Source organism: Somniosus microcephalus, chromosome 6, assembly GCF_052327205.1.
Source record: "Somniosus microcephalus isolate GS21.2 chromosome 6, FLI_Smic_1.0, whole genome shotgun sequence".
In the NCBI taxonomy this organism is placed as follows: domain Eukaryota; kingdom Metazoa; phylum Chordata; class Chondrichthyes; order Squaliformes; family Somniosidae; genus Somniosus; species Somniosus microcephalus.
In genome coordinates this window covers 34,323,037-34,342,956 of record NC_140992.1, presented here as the reverse complement: position 1 = coordinate 34,342,956, position 19,920 = coordinate 34,323,037, and the positions used below count along the sequence as shown (strand labels likewise).

The following is a 19,920-nucleotide window of genomic DNA, read 5'->3' as shown; positions in this document are numbered from 1 at the left end:
GCGCTCAGGCGCTCCAAAAAGGCGTTGCACACTGAAATGACGTCATGATCTGCTTGCGCTCACGGGCGCGCGCAAACACTTAGCGCAGGCGTTAAATGTATAGTCAATATCTGAGTTGTCGCTATCTTCATAGCGACCGCCCCAACATAGGGTATCACCCCAATTCTAGGTCTCTTTAGGCGCTCAGCGCCGGCGCTACCAACCGAATTTCTAGGCCTTAAGGTTTTGGGCAAGAGATACATGGGGGACGTGAGGGAAAACTTTTTTACGCAGCGAGTGGTGATGACCTGGAATTCGCTGCCGACAGAAGTGGTGGAAGCAGAGACACTCACTGTTTTCAAGGGGAGACTGGATAGACACCTGAGGGAAATAAACTTGCAGGGTTACGGGGACAGAGCGGGGAAATGGAACTGACTGGATTGCTCTAGAGAGTGCTGACACGGACTCAATGGGCCGAATGGCCTCCTTCTGTGCTGTTATTACTCTCTGACTCTATGCTGTTTGTGGGAGCATGCTGTGCACAAATTGGCTGCAGTGTTTCCCACATTACAACAGTGACTACATTTCAACAGTACTTCATAGGCTGTAAAGCACTTTGGGATGTCGTGAGGTCGTGAAAAGCGCTATATATATGCAAGTCTTTCTTTTCTTTATTTCTGCCATCTAGATGTACAGTCAGGAACCTGAAATACCAGAGACACTAGCCTGAAAGTGTCAGCCTTGGTAATACTCTTGGCTCTGAGGCAGAGGGCTAGATTTTCGGGGAGCCGTCGGGCGGGGTTTCAGGCGTGTGGAGGGGGAAAATCTCGAATTTGGGGGTCCCGCCACCATCCCGCCCAAAACCCCGCCCCACGTAAGTTTCAGGGGCGGCGGGTACCCATCCGCACTGGGACCCACCGAAACCAGGCGGGAAGGGATTAGTGCCAATTAACTGCCTGTTAACAGGTAGTTAACAGGCAGTTTTTAGCCTAATCCCTATTTTGAGGGGTTTCGTGTGGGTTTCCCGATGGCTCCAAGCCACGTCAGGTTGGAGCGGCGGGCCGTCGGGTTGAAGGAGTTGGAGGGGTCGCGATGTCGGCGCTCAGGTGAGTGATGGGTGCATGAGTGTAAAGGTAAGTGTGTTTGGTGTGTCTAGAGTGTGTAAAGAACTTTAACTTACCTGTACTTACCTTAACAGCCTTTGTTCCTGCAGCCATCGGGAGCCCATCACTCAGCAGGTACTTAAAGCTGAATGGCTGCGATCTGTCAAAAGTGACAGCCTTCAGCTTTGAGTGCTGTTGAGAGTTCTAAATGAGTCTGCGCAGAGGGACTCATGTCAGAACTCAGAGTGTCAGTGTTTCACAGCTTCAAACAGCTGTGAGACACTGATATTTCATCTGCCAAGATCTCTTGACAGATGAAATTGCAGTCTGTGACATCACCTGTTGCCGGGTGGCCCTTAATTGGCCTGCTGGGCGGGCTCAACAAGGTCAATCAAGGGAAAATCGCGCGGATTGGCCAGACATCAAATAGGCAGGTCAAAAACCCGAAAGGGGAAGTCCCGCCTTCTTCCCGACAGGTTCGGCAAAATCTAGCCCAGAGAGTTATGGGTTTGAGCCCCAGAATTTAAGCATGTAATCTAGGCTAACACTTCAGTGCAGTACTGAGGGAATACTGCATTGTTTGAAGTGCTGTCTTTTGGATGAGGTGTTAAACCCAGGCCTCTTCTGCGTGCTCAGGTGGGCATAAAAAATCCTATTGCACGATGTGAAAAAGAGCAGCGGCGTTCTGCTGGTGTGCTGAGTAATATTGATCACTCAACCAAAACTACTAAAAATATATTGGCCCAGAAATTTGGGTCTCCACAGGTGTGTACGCATGGAGTATTCAGCCATAAGCATGCGCGGGAAACCGGCACTTCCGTTCCCCTGAAAGAAGGGGTTCAGAGGTCGAACGCGTGCGCAGGAGAGGCTGCGCGTGCGCATTGAACTTAGGTTTTTTTTGCAGGTTTTCCCGGGAGGGTAAGTCTCCAGAAGTTACACATATAAAAAGCAATCGCAAGGCCTGCTTTTTACAAGGTAAGTGGTGAATTAATTAAAATTAAAACATTTTTTCCACAGGTTTATTATTTTTAAATACTTTAAAGAAAGGTAAGTTTATTTTTTAGCCCCGTTAGAAAATTAAAAAAAAATTTTTTTTAATTTAAATTATTGTTTAAAATAGTTATTTCATGTAATTTATAGTTTATTTTAAAAATGTGAGTTTTTAATAAATTTATTTGAAGATTTAGTGATGTTTTCGGGCTTATAGTATTGATAAGTTTGACAGGCATTCCCTTCTACCATTGGCTCTCCATGGCCCACGTGATCCCAGGGGACGCATCGAACTAACTGCCCCCCTGGGATACGCAAGCACTGCGCGCTGGCAGTTGGAGGAGGCCCAGGATCGCAATTCCACGGGGGCCCACAGCTCAACGGCCGGCGCAGTAGGTAAGTGCAGGTCGGGGGCTTACACCCGCGGGAAGGCCTGCTTTTACCAGCATAAGAGTTTTAACAAATTAAAAAATTATTTTTTTCCCACTCATTTATAATTTAAAAATACTTTAAAAAAAGATAAGTTTATTTTTAGATCCGTAAAAAATTTCTATTATTTTTTTCAAAAAATTAAATGTGTTTAAAATATTTAATTTAATGTAATTTTAACTATTATTAAATACGTATTTTTTAATGTTTAACTTTTTTAAGTGATCCCCATTCATACTTTTGACAGTTCCTTGCGTAGAGACCTGTCAAAAGTGTAAAGGGGGATTCCCTTCTTTGATTGTGTGCTGTGAGGAGGAAGCAGAGAAACTCCAGTATGATTTGGACAGGTTGGGTGATTGGGCAGATGCATGGCAAATGTAGTATAATATGGATAAATGCGAGGTTATCCACTTCGGTGGCAAAAACAGGAAGACAGATTATTATCTGAATGGCAATAGATTGGGAAAGGGGGAAGTGCAACGAGACCTGGGTGTCCTTGTGCACCAGTCGCTGAAGGTAAGCATGCAGGTGCAGCAGGCGGTTAAGAAGGCAAATGGTATGTTGGCCTTCATAGCGAGAGGATTCGAGTACAGGAGCAAGGATGTCTTGCTGCAGTTGTACAGGGCCTTGGTGAGACCACACCTTGAGTATTGTGTGCAGTTTTGGTCGCCTTATCTGAGGAAGGATGTTCTTGCCATGGAGGGAGTGCAGCGAAGATTCACCAGACTGATACCTGGGATGGCAGGAATGACGTATGAGGAGAGATTGGGTCGATTAGGCTTATATTCACGAGAGTTTAGAAGAATGAGAGGGGATCTCACTGAAACTTATAAAATTCTAACAGGACTAGACAGACTAGATGCAGGAAGGATGTTCCCGATGGTAGGGCAGTCCAGAACCAGGGGTCACAGTCTAAGGATAAGGGGTAAGCCATTTAGGACTGAGATGAGGAGGAATTTCTTCACCCAGAGAGTGGTGAATCTATGGAATTCTCTACAACACAAGGCAGTTGAGGCCAATTCATTAAATATATTCAGGAAGGAGTTAGATATATTTCTTAAGGCTAAAGGGATCAAGGAATATGGGGAGAAAGCAGGGACAGGGTACTGAATTTGGATGATCAGCCATGATCTCATTAAATGGCGGAACAGGCTCGAGGGGCCGAATGGCCTACTCCTGCTCCTATCTTCTATGATTGGTTCCCCATAGCCCACGTGATCCTAGGGCCGCTGATTGGTTCCCCATAGCCCACGTGATCCTAGTGCCGCTTGCGAACCACATGCGCCCCTGGGATACCTGGGCCTCTGCGCATTTCGTAGAGCAGAGGCCCAGGATCGCAAGTCTCAGGACCTACGGAGCCAGCAGGTACGTTCGTAGATTTTTTTCTGATCGGAGGCATCCATCCACTCGGAAAATCCAGCCCATTATTGCTGCTCGTGGGACTTCACTGTTTGAAAATTGACTGTCCTGTTTGCCTACAAAACAGGGACAACACTTCAAAAGTAATTTATTGGCTTTAAAGGACTTTGGGACATCCTGAGGATGTAAAAGGCACTATATAAATAGATGTTCTTCCTTTTTCTCCAAACATATCACAGCCTTGATCTGGATGTGGATACAAGAGCTGAATGCCAGAGGAGAGGTGAGAGTAACTGTCCTTGACATCGTGGTAGGTAACACTTGTGCCACATAAGGGCCAGGCAATGACTATCTCCGAATAAGAAAAAGCCCAATCACATTCAGTGACCTTCATCAGAACCGCCATCAGTGAATTCTCCACTAATCAACATTGCAGGGGCCACATTTGACCGGCAGCTTAATTGGACCAGCCATATCGACCCTGCCATCGGTGACCCTCTGGATTCTGGGAAAGCCAACAGTTCTGTAGAATACTGTTACCTTCTCACAATCTTGTTGCTGGTCAGTAGTGAAATCGCTGGGATTGTTTGCCCAGCTGAATCTGTGAACTCCTTCATTTATCTGTGGACAGCAAGCTGGCTGGCACTACAGAGGCTGGAAGAAGTCTGATGCATAAAAATTGAGGGCCACTGTGACTTTGACAGCCATTGGCCGAGATATATGGATATTATGCGTTATGTAGGGGATTTCCTGAGGAGATGATGAGAAACTTAACTGGACCAGCCACATAAATACTGTGGCTACAAAAGCAGGTTGGAGGCTGGGTATTCTGCAGCGAGTGTCTCACCTCCTGACTCCCCAAAGCTTTTCCAACATCTACAAGACACAAGTCAGGAGTGTGATGGAATACCCTCCACTTGCCTGGATGAGTGCAGCTCCAGCAACACTCAAGAAGCTCAACACCATCCAAGACAAAGCAGCCCACTTGATTAGCACCACATTCACCACCTTAAACATTCACTCCCTCCACCACCGGCGCACCTTGGCTGCAGTGTGTACCATCTACAAGATGTACTGCAGCAGCTCGCCAAGGCTTATTCGACAGCACCTCCCAAACCTGCAACCTCTACCTCCTAGGAGGACAAGGGCAGCAGGTGCATGGAACACCATTACCTCCAAATTCTCCTCCAAGTTGCACATCATCCTGACTTGGGAATATATCACCGTTCCTTCATTGTCGCTGGGTCAAAATCCTGGAACTCCCTACCTAACAGCACTGTGAGAATATCTTCACCACACTGACTGCAGCGGTTCAAGAAGGCGGCTCATCAAAGGCAATTAGGGATGGGCAATAAATGCTGGCCTTGCCAGTGATGCCCACTGTGATGAAATATTCCATTCATCACTCATCAGTATTTCTCTGCCTGTGACTGTGGTTGGTTTCAGTTTCATTTCCATTGTATTGTACTACATTGCATACTAGGCAGCGTGGTGGAGAATGGGGAAATCGGACCAGACCCTGACCGATTGCGCCCCCTACGGGAGCTGCCCCTGCCCAACACTCCCAAAGCCCTGAAAAGGTGCCTGGGGTTATTTTCTTATTATTCCCAATGGGTCCCCAACTACTCCGACAAAGCCCGCCCCCTCTTGAAAGCATCCTCTTTTCCGCTCTCTGCTGAGGCCCATGCCGCCTTCAAAAGCATTAAGCAGGATATTGAGTGGGCCACGCTACAGGCAGTGGACGAGAACACTCCCTTTCAAGTGGAAAGTGATGCGTCTGACTTTGCCTTGGCGGCCACCCTCAACCAGGCGGGGCGGCCCGTAGCTTTCTTCTCGAGGACCCTCCAAGGGCCTGAGATCAGACACTCCTCCGTAGAAAAGGAGGCCCAAGCCATCGTGGAGGCAGTGCGCCACTGGCGCCACTACCTAGCCGGCAAACGCTTCACCCTACTTACCGACCAGCGGTCGGTAGCGTTTATGTTCAATAATAAACAGAGGGGGAATATTAAAAATGATAAGATTCTTAGGTGGCGGATCGAGCTCTCCACCTTCGATTATGACATCATTTACCGGCCAGGGGCCCTTAACGAATCCCCCGACGCCCTCTCACGAGGGATGTGTGCCAGCGCCACCGGGGATTGGCTACAGACCCTCCACAATGACCTCTGCCACCCAGGGGTCACGCGGCTGTTCCACTTCATAAAGTCCCGCAACTTACCCTACTCGATTGAGGAGGTTCGGTCCCTGACCAGGAACTGTCGCACTTGCGCTGAGTGCAAGCCTCGGTTCTACCGCCCAGATAGAGCCCACTTAATCAAAGCTACACGGCCCTTTGAGCGGCTCAGCTTAGATTTCAAGGGCCCCCTCCCGTCCGTCGACCGCAATGTTTACTTCCTGAACATTGTGGACGAATACTCTCGTTTCCCATTCGCCTTCCCCTGCCCAGACATGACCAGCGTCACGGTCATTAAATGCCTCAACAGCCTGTTCTGCCTGTTCGGTATGCCAAGCTACATCCATACGGATAGGGGGGCGTCCTTCATGAGTGAAGAGCTACGCCAGTACATGCTGTCCAGGGGGATCGCCACGAGCCGTACCACCAGCTACAACCCCCGGGGTAACGGTCAAGTGGAGCGAGAGAACGGGACAGTATGGAAAGCAGTCACTCTAGCTCTAAGGACCAAAGGCCTCCCTATCTCCCGCTGGCAGGAAGTCCTCCCAGATGTGCTCCATTCGATACGGTCGCTATTGTGTACTGCCACTAATGCCACGCCTCACGAGCGAATGTTTGTCTTTCCCCGGAAATCCACCTCGGGCGTATCCATGCCGTCATGGCTCTCCACCCCAGGTCCGGTATTCGTGCGAAGGCATGTGAGGGGCCACAAGACGGACCCTCTCGTGGAGTCAGTGCACCTACTCCACGCCAACCCCCAATACGCGTATGTCCGGCACGCCGACGGAAGGGAGGACACCGTGTCCATAAAAGACGTCGCCCCAGCCGGTAACGACAACAACCACGACAACAGCAGCAACAACGACCACAGCAACTCTTACCCACCCACTACTCTTTCATCACCCCCGGAAGAACATCGACCAACGGTACCCCCACCAACTACCCCTTCAACAACCCTGGCGGCACCCCCGGCAGAGACCCAGGAGGCCACCGGGGACACCCAGCCGACACCCGCGGCACCACAACAGCCACGTCGGTCGCAGAGGACTATCAAACTCCCGAACAGACTAAATCTATAGAAGGGGTGAATGTGATGAAATATTCCATTCATCACTCATCAGTATTTCTCTGCCTGTGACTGTGGTTGGTTTCAGTTTCATTTCCATTGTATTGTACTGTGTGTAGGGCTCCGCCCATACCTGGCTCCTATGTAAGCTGGCCCAGCCTGCAGCACATCCAGTACGGCAGACCTCTGGATGGAAGATACATTCTCCTCTGTGTGTTACCTTCTAAGTCAATAAAAGCCTTGTTTTGTTTCGCTAACATCGAGTCTCTGATTTATTGAGGCACATCACCCACAACCCATGAACGAATAAAAAAACCCAACTTGTCAATGTCTCCTGCTAAGCCTCAGCCTCCTTAGTAGGTATATCTCTACTGTCATTGTCGGGTTACTCTGCGTGGTACAGGAGACCTGCTGTGTGGCACAGGACTTGACAGAATGCCATGCATGCCACCTGATATCACAGTCAGCCCTTTTCTGCTCTTGTTGATTCTCCTCTGCGAAGTCTCGTGTGAGTGGAAGATTGCATACAATCCCCAAAGTGCACAAAAACCTGGAAAGTGCAAAAAAAATTTGAACCAAATCCCCCCTTTAAACAAAGACTCCACCTTTTTCACTGCAGCCTCTCCAGCAATCTCTGTTGTGCTTGTGCAAAATTAACACAACAGACCAGCTATATGTCACTGCTGCAACATGGGACACTTCCTACTTAAGTGCCCAATCTGCTGGTTTAATTGCCCGAGTTGAATTACTTGAGTATATTCGTGCTAGTGCTTCAAAGTCTTCATTCAGCAGTTTTGTTAGGCTGGAAATTTCCTCATAGCTGCTCCAGGTCCATCGCCATATCTTCGCCGGAAGTGTGCGGGAAACCACATTCATGCGCGTAAACGGGTTTCCCGCCACACTTCCAGCGAAATTATAGTGGCGGAATAGGTGCAGCATCGAGGAAATACCCGACCGTAACGTAAGGAAATGGCTAGGAAGTGAACACTATGCTGCACTAACTTTCCTGGCCATTATTGCAAATTTGCTACCGATGGAAAGTTTTATGCTAACAGCAAATTTTAGGCTCCTGCATTTTCTCACTAAATTGTTAGTATATCTGATTTTAGTAAAGTTTTTGAGCGCAGTAGTAAGAAAATGTGAAATAGAGGTGAGGAAAGGATACAAAGCATATTAAGTCCACATGGGGAATTTAGAAAGTCAAAGAGAAAGGAGAAGGCAATAGTGCAGGGTAGTGATAGGGGTAATGAGAACTAGAGTGTGACAGAAAGAGACAGAGCATACAAACTTAAGAGTGCACCAGCAAATAGAGTCAGAGTACAAAAAAATGGTAAAAAGACAAAATTAAAGGCTCTTTATCTGAATGCACGCAGCATTCGGAACAAGATACTGTAGATGAGTTGATGGCACGGATAGAAATAAATGGGTATGATCTGATTGCCATTACAGAGATGTCGTTGCAAGGTGACCAAGGCTAGGAACTGAATATTCAGGGGTATTTGGCATTTGGAAGGATAGGCAGAAAGGAAAAGGAGGTGGGGCAGCTCTGTTAATAAAGGATGAGATCAGTGCAGTGGTGAGAATTGATATTGGCTCAGAAGATCAAGATGTAGAATCAGTTTGGGTGGAGATAAGAAATAGTATGGGAAAGAAGTCACTGGTGGAAGTAGTCTATAGGCCCCCTAAAAGTAGCTACACTGTAGCATAAATCAAGAAATAATGCGAGCTTGTAAGAAAGGTACAGGTAGACTATCCTTTATCCGAAAACCTCAGGACCAGCCGTGTTTCGGTTTTCGGAAAATTTCGGATTTCAGAAGGTGGGTCGGCGGGGGGGTCGGCGGGGGTCCGCGGGGGGGGTCGGCGGGGGTCGGGGTTGGCGGGGGTCCGCGGGGGTCGGGGTCGGCGGGGGTCCGCAGGGGGGTCAGGGTCGGCGGGGGGGTTGGCGTGGGTCCACGGGGGGGTCCGCGGGGGGTCGTGCGCACGACTTACGCTGACCGAAAAAACCTTCGGTTTTCAGAGGGTTTCAGTTTTCGGAAGTTCAGATAAAGGGTAGTCTACCTGTACTGCAATAATCACGGGTGATTTTTAATCTTCATATAGATTAGACAAATCAAATTGGCAAGGGTAACCTTGAGGACAAGTTCACAGAATGTATTCGGGATGGTTTCTTAGAACAATACATTGTGGAACCAACCAGGGAGCAGGCTATTTTCGACCTGGTAATATGTAATGAGAGGATTAATGAATGATCTCATTGTAAAGGATCCTCTAGGGAAGAGGATTCATAGCATGATTGAATTTCAAATTCAGTTTGAGGGTGAAAAACTTGTGTCTGAAACTTGTGTCCTAAACTTAAATAAAGGCAATTACAAAGGTATGAAGACAGAGTTGGCTAAAGTGGACTGGGAAAATAGATTAAAGGGTAAGACAGTAGATAAGCAGTGGCAGACATTTAAGGAGATATTTCATAACTCGCAGCAAAGGTTTTTTCCAGTGAGAAAGAAAGACTCTATGAGAAGGATGAACCATCCGTGGCCAACTAAGGAAGTTAAGGATGGTATCAAATTGAAGGAAAAGGCATACAATGTTGCAAAGATTAGTGGGAGGCCAGGGGATTGGGAAATTTTTAGAAACCAGCAAAGGATGACAAAAAAAATAATAAAGAGGGAGAAGATAGATTATGAGAGTAAAGTAGCAAAAAATACAAAAACAGGTAGTAAGAGCTTCTACAGGTATATAAAAAGGAAGAGAGTAGCTAAAGTAAACATTGGTCCCTTAGAGGATGAGACTGGGGAATTAATAATGGGAAACAGGGAAACGGCAGAGACTTTGAACAAATATTTTGTATCGATCTTCACGGTAGAAGACACTAAAAGCATCCCAAAGTAATTGATAATCAAGGGGCTATAGGGAGGGAGGAACTTAAAACAATCACTATCACTAGAGAAAAAGTACTAGGCAAACTAATGGGACTAAAGGCTGACAGGTCCCCTGGACCTGATGGCCTGCATCCTAGGGTTTTAAAAGAAGTGACTGCAGAGATAGTGGATGCGTTGGTTGTAATCTACCAAAATTCCCTGGATTCTGGAGAGGTCCCAGCGGATTGGAAAACCGCAAATGTAACGCCCCTATTCAAGAAAGGAGGGAGACAGAAAGCAGGAAACTTCTTAGGCAGTCCCTCGGAACTGAGGATGACTTGCTTCCACATTAAAAATGAGTTCGCAGGTGACAGATGAGTCCAATGCGGGACCTACAGTCTCTGTCACAGGTGGGGCAGACGGTGGTTGAAGGGGCGGGTGGGTGGGGTGCTTAGGTTGACGTGCGCTCCTTGTGCTGCCTGCGCTTGGCTTCCGCTTGCTCCCGGCGAAGAGACTCGAGGTGTTCGGCGCCTTCCTGGATGCTTCTCCTCCACTTTGTGTGGTCTTAGGCCAGGGATTCCCACGTGTTGGTGGGGATGTTACACTTTTTCAAGGAGGCTTTGAGGGTGTCCTTGAAGCATTTCCTCTGCCCACCTGGGGCTCTCTTGCCGGAGCTCTGAGTAGAGCGCTTGTTTTGGGAGTCTCGTATTGGGCATGCAGACAATGTGACCCATCCATCGGAGTTGATTGAGTGTGGTCAAAGCTTCGATACTGGGGATGTCGGCCTGAGCAAGAACACTGACGTTGGTGCGCCTATCCTGCCAATGGATTTGCAGGATCTTGCGGAGGCAGCATTGGTGGTACCTCTCCAGTGCTTTGAGGTGCCTGCTGTACATGTTCCATGTCTCTGAGGCATACAGCAGGGCGGGTATCACTGCTGCTCTGCAGACCATCAGCTTAGTGCCAGGTTTGGTCCTGGTCTTCAAACACTCTCTTCCTCAGGTGACCGAAAGCTGCGCTGGCACACTAAAGGCGGTGTTGGACTACGTCATCGACGTCTGCCCTTGTTGACAATAGGCTCCCAAGGTATGGAAAGTCGTCCACGTTGTCCAAGGCCTTGTCGTGGATTTTGATAATCGGGGGGCAGTACTGTGTGGTGGGGGCAGGTTGGTAGAGGACCTTTGTCTTACGGATGTTTAGCGTAAGGCCCATGCTCTCGTATGCTTCGGTGAAGGTGCTGACGATGGTTTGGAGTACGACCTCCGAGTGAGCGCAGATGCAAGCATCGTCTGCATACTGTAATTCGACGACAGAGGATGGGACGACCTTGGATCTGGACTGGAGGTGACGGAGGTTGAACAGTTTCCCGTTTGTTCTGTAAATTAGCTCCACTCCAGCGGGGAGCTTACTGAGGGTGAGATGGAGCATTGCAGCAAGGAAGATCGAGAAGAGCGTTGGTGCGATGACACAGCCTTGCTTGACCCCAGTTCGTACATGAATTGGGTCTGTGGTGGAACCGTTGGTCAGGATCACGGCTTGCATGTCGTCGTGAAGCAGGTGGAGGATGGTGACAAACTTTTGAGGGCAGCCGAATTTGAGGAGGACACTCCATAATCCCTCATGGTTGATAGTGTCGAAGGCCTTTGTGAGATCAAAGAAGGCCATGTATAGGCCAGTTAGCCTAACATCTGTCATTGGGAAAATGCTGGAATCCATTATTAAGGAAGTAATAGCAGGACATTTAGAAAATCATAAACAATCAAATAGAGTCAACATGGTTTTATGAACGGGAAATCGTGTTTGACAAATTTACTAGAGTTCTTTGAGGCTGTAACCAGCAGGGTGGATAAAGGGGAACCAGTAGATGTAGTGTATTTGGGTTTCCAAAAGGCATTCGATAAGGTGCCACATAAAAGCTTACTGCACAAGATAAGAGCTCATGGTGTTGGGGGTAAAATATTAGATTAGATAGAGGATTGGCTAAGTAACAGAAAACAGAGAGTCGGAATAAATGGGTCATTTTCAGGTTGGCAAACTGTAACTAGTGTGGTGCCACAGGGATCAGTGCTGGTGCCTCAACTATTTACAATCTATATTAATGACTTGGATGAAGGGACCGAGTGTACTGTTGCCAAATTTGCTGACGATACAAAGATAGGTAGGAAAGCAACTTGTGAGGAGTACACAAAGAGCCTGCAAAGGGATATAGATAGGTTAAGTGAGTGGGCAAAAATTTGGCAGATGGAGTATAATGTGGGAAAATGTGAGGTTATCCACTTTGGTAGGAAAGATAAAAAAGCAAAATATTATTTAAATGGAGAGAGACTACAGAATGCTGCGCTACAGAGGGATCTGGGTGTCCTCGTATATGAAACAGAAAAAGTTAGTTTGCAGGTACAGCAAGTAATTAGGAAGGCAAATGGAATGTTGGCCTTTATTGCAAGGGGGATGGAGTATAAAAGTAGGGAAGTCTTGCTACAACTGTACAGGGCATTGGTGAGACCACACCTGGAGTACTGCGTACAGTTTTGGTCTCCTTATTTAAGGAAGGATATACTTGCATTGGAGGCAATTCAGAGAAGGTTCACTAGGTTGATTCCTGAGTTGAAGGGGTTGTCTTATGAAGAAAGGTTGAGCAGGTTGGGCCTATACTCATTGGAGTTTAGAAGAATGAGAGGTGATCTTATTGGAACATATAAGATACTGATGGGGCTTAACTGGGTAGATGCAGGGAGGATGTTTCCCCTCGTGGGGGAATCTAGAACTAAGGGGCATAGTTTCAGAATAAGGGGTCGCCTATTTAAAATGGAGGTGAGGAGGAATTTCTTCTCTCAGAGGGTTGTGAATCTTTGGAATTCACTACCCCAGACAGCTGTGGAGGCGGAGTCATTGAATATATTCAAGGTGGAGATAGACAGATTTTTGAAAAACAGGGGAATCAAGGGTTATGGGGAGCGGGCAGGAAAGTGGAGTTGAGGCCAAGATCAGATCAGCCATGATCTTATTGAATGGCGGAGCAGGCTCGAGGGGCCGAATGGCCTACTACTGCTCCTATTTCTTATGTTCTTACATCTTCTAAGAAACCATGCACAATATACACTATCATGGACTCTACCTGACTTGATTAATTTTTTGAGTGAGCTGAACAATTGCAGATAAACCTTTCAAAAAGATAAAGTTCTTTGAAATTTCTCTCTGTTCTTCAAAAGTAATGAGTGAAACAATAGATAGAAAGAAAAAGAATTTGCATTTATGTGGCACTGTTCACATACTCAGGACCCCACGGCCAGGCCTTTCCTGCTCCTGTTGGTCCTAAGAAGTTTATTCAATGAACTTCAGTCCTGTTGTTCATCAGAAATGTATCTAATTCTTCTTTAAATGAATGAATTAACAAAGGATTAACTACATTTGATGGCAATGTATTCCACCTCTCAGTCTGTGTAAAAAAACACACAGTCTTGCTTACATCCTGTTAATTTTGTACTTGTATCCTCTTGTCCTGTGCTTAAACTAAATGGCCTAGAAATTGAGTGGGCTTAGCGCCCATTTTGCGGCGCTAGAGGGCATTGCGCTGGACTTACAGCCGGTTTTGAAATTGACTAGGGCCCAACATCGGCGTTACACCAGTAGCGCTGCGCCGGCACCGATGACGTCATCGGTGTGCGCAGCGTCCCGGTTGCCGTGGTGACGGGCCCCAGCGCCGAAATTCAGTTGCGGCCGCCTCGCCCGTGGCAGCCGCAACTAAGACTCTGGCAACAGAGTCTTACACGACTTTGCGCCGGCGCATAAAGGTGGAGCGGCGGCCGGCCGCTTTCCCGCCGGCCGCCTGCCCGCACCTCCCTCCCCGGACTCCCCCACCCCCCCCCCCCCTGCGGAACAGATGCTTCTCGGCTGCGAGCCTGGCACTTCCCCGAGGTGCCGGGCTAATTTTTGTGGCGATTTAACCGGCCAGCGGGCGGGTGCAGGCAGCTCCTCCTTAACTGAAGGAGGAGGCCTGCACTTCCCGAGGCTGCCGCACCGCATCGGGCGCCGGAATAGCGCCGCAATGCGGCGCGTAGCGCCAGTTTTCAGGCGCAAACAGCCTTCAGTAGCGCCGGCAGCCGTTTGGGCGCGGCGCTACTGAATTTTTGGCGCGCACAGCGCGACTTAGCACCGGCGCTAAATTTCCGGCGTTAAGCCCCGGCGCAGCGCAAACTCAATTTCTAGGCCCATATCTTGCTTCCATCTACATTATCAATGTCTTTCAGCATTTTAAAACCCTGGTTTATGTCCTCACTCAATCTTAATTACTTAAGAAAATTATGCTTAGTCCTGAAAGCATTTCTCCATAATTTAGAGTTTTAAATCCTGGAGTAGTCTTTTCTGAGCACTCTCAGATGTGTGAATGTCCTTTGAAGGTAGGTGGTCCCAAACTATACACATAATGGCCGCAATTTCACCGACCAAGGCGGGTCTGGGGTGGCCAGTGTTGGTGTCACGGTCCCAGCCCGCTGCCTACTGCAGCCTGCACTCTCCAAGCAATTTTACATTGATTGGGCTTGTTAAGCCCGCCCTGCGAGGTTCCCAGCCAATTAATAGGAAGTGGGTCTGATGACGTCATTTGATGACACATCATCAGCCGGTTTTCTGAAAGGGGCCATGCCCAAATTGATCTTGACAGTTCTGCTGTCCGTATTCTACATCATTGAGGTGCTGCAAACACTGACGAGCACTGTACAAAGGTGCACGGCTGCACCCAGGCTCTCCCATGACTCCCTCCATATGCTTATGGAGGGAGTCACAGCAAGCAGGGCGATTCTCTTCCCTTCCCATGGGCGGAAGAGACCACCCCAGGAGAACAACGCAGCCTGGTTGCACATTGCACAGGAGGACACGAGCAGGGATGTCGTCAGGAGGACCAGGCTGCAGTGGCGCAAACCTTTCAATGATCTGAGTAGATCACGAAACGTTACCGCAAAGCCACACTCAATTTCATCCTGCTGTGCCACTCATCACATCCCCATCACTCTGCCTTCCCTACCCTACTCCTGCACATCCTTGCTCACACCAACTTACCTTGCACCTCCGCCCATCCCTCTCTATTGACATTATCACTTCCCCATCTCACTAGCCACCTCTCACACTCGCCCTCATCCTAGTGCAATCATACCAACTAACAACACACAAGGGTTGGCACTTGGGTGCTTTATGCAATGTTCATGTAAATTTTCTGTTAATGTGTTGTCAAACATTGAAATCTTTATTTTCAACACTTTACCTTATTGGACAGATCTGTGCTCACCTTTGGAAGTGTCTTAGTGAGTTCCAGTGAATGTTGAGACATAACTTCTTCCTCCCACCCAAATTATGATGAGTGTGAAAGGAATGGTTTGGACATTCTTGGGATGCTTTATGGTGCTGGTATGGGGTGGTGTCAACCTGGCGCATCATGTGGCAGCCAGGGTGTACAGCATCAAGTGAAGTAAATTTGGCCATGGTGATGCCATTGCTGGCCTCCCGGGCAGCAATGTTCTCTGGTGCTGATGCCCTGTGTCCTGTGCAGCATCAGGTGATTGCGGAGAAAGTTGATATTGTTGTTGGTGTGCCTGGTGTTGTTGGTGCTGGGACTGATCGTGGAGAGATTCAGAGGACCATGGTGAGATTTTTTTCAAGGGCACCGGTGTTGCTGGAATAGATGGCAGCTGAAGTTGAGATGACAGAAGCAATCTGTCAACGGTGAGAGAGCTTGCTCCAAGGAGGTGACAGTGGATAGAGAGTTTACTCCAAACACTTCCAATCTGCCTAAAGCTCAAAAGTGTCTTCCAAGTCTGAAGGCTCAAGCTTCTGACATTGGAAAGTGACCAGCTATGAAATGGTAGCTTTCATACCATTTTTGCAGTTGTCACCTATTCACAACAATGGGGAGACATAAAGAACCCAACCTTCTTACCTGACGTGATCACCGAACAACATGAACCTCATTAAAAAAGTGGTAAAATAGAAATAGGATGACAAAATAGTTGTTATGGTGTGGAGATGCCGGAGTTGGACTGGGGTGGACAAATGCAATAAGTCACACAACACCAGGTTATAGTCCAACAGCTTTATTTGAAATCACAAGCTTTCGGAGCGCTGCTCCTTCGTCAGGTGATTTCAAATAAAGCTGTTGGACTATAACCTGGTGTTGTGTGACTTCTTAAAATAGTTGTTAACAAGCATTTAACTATCTTAAATGCCTCCCCCACCGCTTGGTGTCGGGTCTGTTCTGAAATCGCAGACCCGATACTTTGGAAACTTACATGGAGGCGGGTTCAGAGTGGGCTCCCAACCCGTTGTCAATTATTTCGATTTTGACAGCGGAGCCACCTCCAAACCCACACTCTGAGCGCCGGTAAAATCACGGCCAATGTTAGAAATGTGGCCTCCCCACTAAGTTAAGCTCCTATTGCTTTCTAAATAATTTACTACAAATTCTACTATCTGATTAGCTTTGTTGGTAACAGCCTCACATTGACAGGATCTTTTCATCAAATGATTGGTAATCACACATGAATCCTCTTCGTTTTCCACCTTTGCTATTGGCCATCTACTCATTGGCCCAGAAATTCGGGTCTCCATGGGTGAGTACGCACGGGGTACTCACCCACAGGCCCAACGGAAGTGCCGGTTTTGTGCATGCACTGCGCATGCGCGGGAAACCGGAACTTCCGTTCCCTTAAAGGAAGGGGTTCAGAGGTCGAACGCGTGCGCCGGAGAGGCAGCGTGTGCGCCTGGAACTTATGTTTTTTTTCCAGGTTTCTCCGGGAGGGTAAGTCTCCAGGAGTTACACATGCAAAAAGCAAGTGCAAGGCCTGCTTTTAACAAGGTAAGTGGTGAATTAAGTAAAATTAAAACATTTTTTCCACAGGTTTATTATTTTTAAATACTTTAAAGAAAGGTAAGTTTATTTTTAGCCCCGTTAGAAAATGTAATTAATTTTTTCAAAAATTTAAATTATTGTTTAAAATAGTTATTTCATGTAATTTATAGTTATTTTAAAAATGTGATTTTTAAAACATTTATTTGAAGTTTTAGTGATGTTTTGGGGCTTATAGTATTTATAGTTTTGACAGCTCTTCCTGTCAATTTTATAAATGGGCATTCCCTGCTACCATTGGCTCTCCATGGCCCACGTGATCCCAGGGGACGCATCGAACTAACTGCACCCCTGGGATACGCAAGCACTGCGTGCCGGCAGTTGGAGCAGGCCCAGGATCGGAATCCCACATGGGCCCACAGCTCAACAGCCGGCGCGCTAGGTAAGTGCAGGTCGGGGGCTTGCACCCACGGGAAGCCTCCGACCCGAATTTCTGGGCCATTGTGAACATTAATGTTTCCTGCTTAAATATGCATTACTCTTACATTTCTATCCATATAAAAATCCCTTTGTCATTCCTTACCATGTCTGCTTAACTTATCCAAGTCCCAATAAACTTTAACAATCTTCCTACCATAGTTAACTGGTAACATGATTTGATATCACCAACAACTTTTTAAATTTGTTTTCCCATTTCTATAAATAGTGTAAATCGGAGGAGATTCAGAACAGAATTCTGTGGAACTTCAGCTGCCATTACCTCCCAGACATGGTTCATGTATCATTATCTTCTGATTCCACGGCCAAGAAAATGTTCAATGCAGCTCACTAATTTGCCATATGAGCCTTAGCTTTTCTTAAAATCCTCACATGTGGAACTTTATTAAATACTTTACAAAATCCATGTAAATCATAGCAACTGTTTATATGTTACTGGCTAATTTAGTTACCACCTCAAACAATCCCAATGTATTTATGAGGCATGATCTATTAACCCTAAAACTGATTACGCTATAGCTTCTGCACTGTTTAAATAAATGGTAATAGCTTTCAATGGAATGCTTTTGAGGATTTTTCCCACTTTTAGTGTGAGACAAAATGCTCTATAATTCCTAAGTTCATGTCTAACTTCTTTTTTTGAATATTGCATGATGTTTCCAATCATCCATTTTAAAAATTTATATGGGCGATATGTTCCTATATTTATGGAGCTCCTGCAAATATTAACCAACATTGTGCCCCACTTCCTTGCTCATTTCCGTGAGGAATTCTACGGCATAGTTCATCTTGTCCAGGCATCCCTGTGGTCTTTTAATTCTTGTGCTTCTTCATAACATGCTTTACCGAGTCGTACATCTGTTTTAGATTCCTGGGATAATTTGACTAGAACTGGAACTTGCCTACAGTCTTCACTTGTGAAAACTGATATGAAGATTTCATCCCAACACCTCTACGGTTTCCTAGTTGATGGATTGTGCTTGAATAACCCGAAATTTCAAATGAACTCGCACTCTCACCTTTACTGCCCATGAGCTATTCTGAGCAGAATCAAGGTACCTATTAATGCGTGACCTGTGAGCATCTGCAACACAATCGCTTTTCTCGTGGAAGCACATGTGACCTTGTTAGATGTGTTCGTTAATAACACTTAATTAGTGTTTGTACTTTTGGTATAAAATTAAAGGTCAGAGCCACACTCATTCACTATTACTATGAACAGATTTGGCAAGCCCTCCCAGAGATGATTTAAATGTTACCCCTCAAGAATTGTAATCTTGTGAACTGTTAGGTAAATACTATATTACAGCATGGATGTATTTAGTTGTCACAGGAAAATTTGATTTCAAAAAAGAAAAATTCAAAAGCTAACTGTACCAACTTAATGACACTTGAGCACACATTGAGGCTGAGTGGTTAAGGATATATGATTCCATTATAAGCAACATATAAGCCAATAAATTAAAATAACAAAGATAAAGTTGTTACAATGGTGCCAGAATTATTCTTTTGATTTCAGTTTTCTTAATGAGTTACAGGTGTAACTGATTAAAAAAGGAGTATTCCTTTTCAGTGCAGTTCTCAATGCTGTAACTCAATAGCCAGACTGCACATCACATCTGTAAAGCAGGAGACCAGACCACAGATTTATTAAAATCACTGTTTGACTGCTACGAGCTAATTGTGTGTTGAGCGACTAAGGATTGAAGCAATCCCTGCAGGAAAGGGCCAAATCTTTTAGCTGGATGAACTTTGATGCAAGGCCAAGGTGACCTACAGAGTATGAACAGAAGGTCTAAATTTTTGTTCCAATGCATGTATTTTCACTCCAGCAGTCTGTGTGTTATCTTCTCCCATCTCTCCTCCTCGCCCTCCCATCTTTGTGAGCACCAAAAAAACATTTCCTTGACTAAGAACAATTAGAGATTGTTCTGCTTCTTGTATGTTACCTATACTACTCCTAGCCCAGCCCCTGGTAGATGTGTAGTTTGAACTTAAACTCTACCCCATTCCAGGTATACTGTATCTGCTGAATCCTCAGATCCAAAAAAAAGTTCATTCCGATGCTAGTTACATCCACAGGTCTCATTTTCCCATAGCATGTCTCCTTGTAACAGTGCTGAATAATAATGAATATATTTACATGCCATTATGTTTTGACAGTGGTGCCCTGACTGGCAAAGGCGGCGAAAATAATACAACAAAATCAATAAAAATGGATTTTCAGTGGGGCAATAAAAATGTTCCTGCCTCATTAAGGTGGAAATCCAGCATATGATCCGTCAGCAAGATATGTTCCTCACCTCTCCTCCAAATGCCCTGGGGAACATTCAGTGTGGTTGCTGTTTCCAATGAAATTCCGAATCTCCGTAAAGTAGGAATCCTCCTTGTCCTCCAGAATGGCACTGCTGTTGTCTATTTCTGAATGAGGTGAAGATGTTGCAGTACCTGTTGGAAATTGACAACATTGAATGTTATAGTCTTTGGTTGGGGGAGCAGTGACCTAAAAAAAGGGGGGGGGGATGAGAGATATATAGTCAAGTGGTTGGAGACTTTCTTTTGTACAGTGGTTACCATGGGAATACTTGAAAATGTAGAGTTACAGAATTCCTCCAGAAAAGCAAAGATTA

General features: G+C 46.4%; 1 protein-coding gene across 6 annotated transcripts in view; it reads right to left on the bottom strand.

Moving 5' to 3' along the window:
- mecom (MDS1 and EVI1 complex locus) overlaps positions 1–19,920 on the bottom strand; it is a 753,387-nt gene that overhangs the window by 21,013 nt on the left and 712,454 nt on the right. For all 6 annotated transcript variants that reach the window (XM_085989970.1, XM_085989971.1, XM_085989972.1 and 3 more), the window contains one exon: positions 19,594–19,738. In XM_085989970.1, coding sequence (XP_085846096.1) covers positions 19,594–19,738 — 145 coding nt within the window. The remainder of the gene's footprint in view (positions 1–19,593; positions 19,739–19,920) is intronic.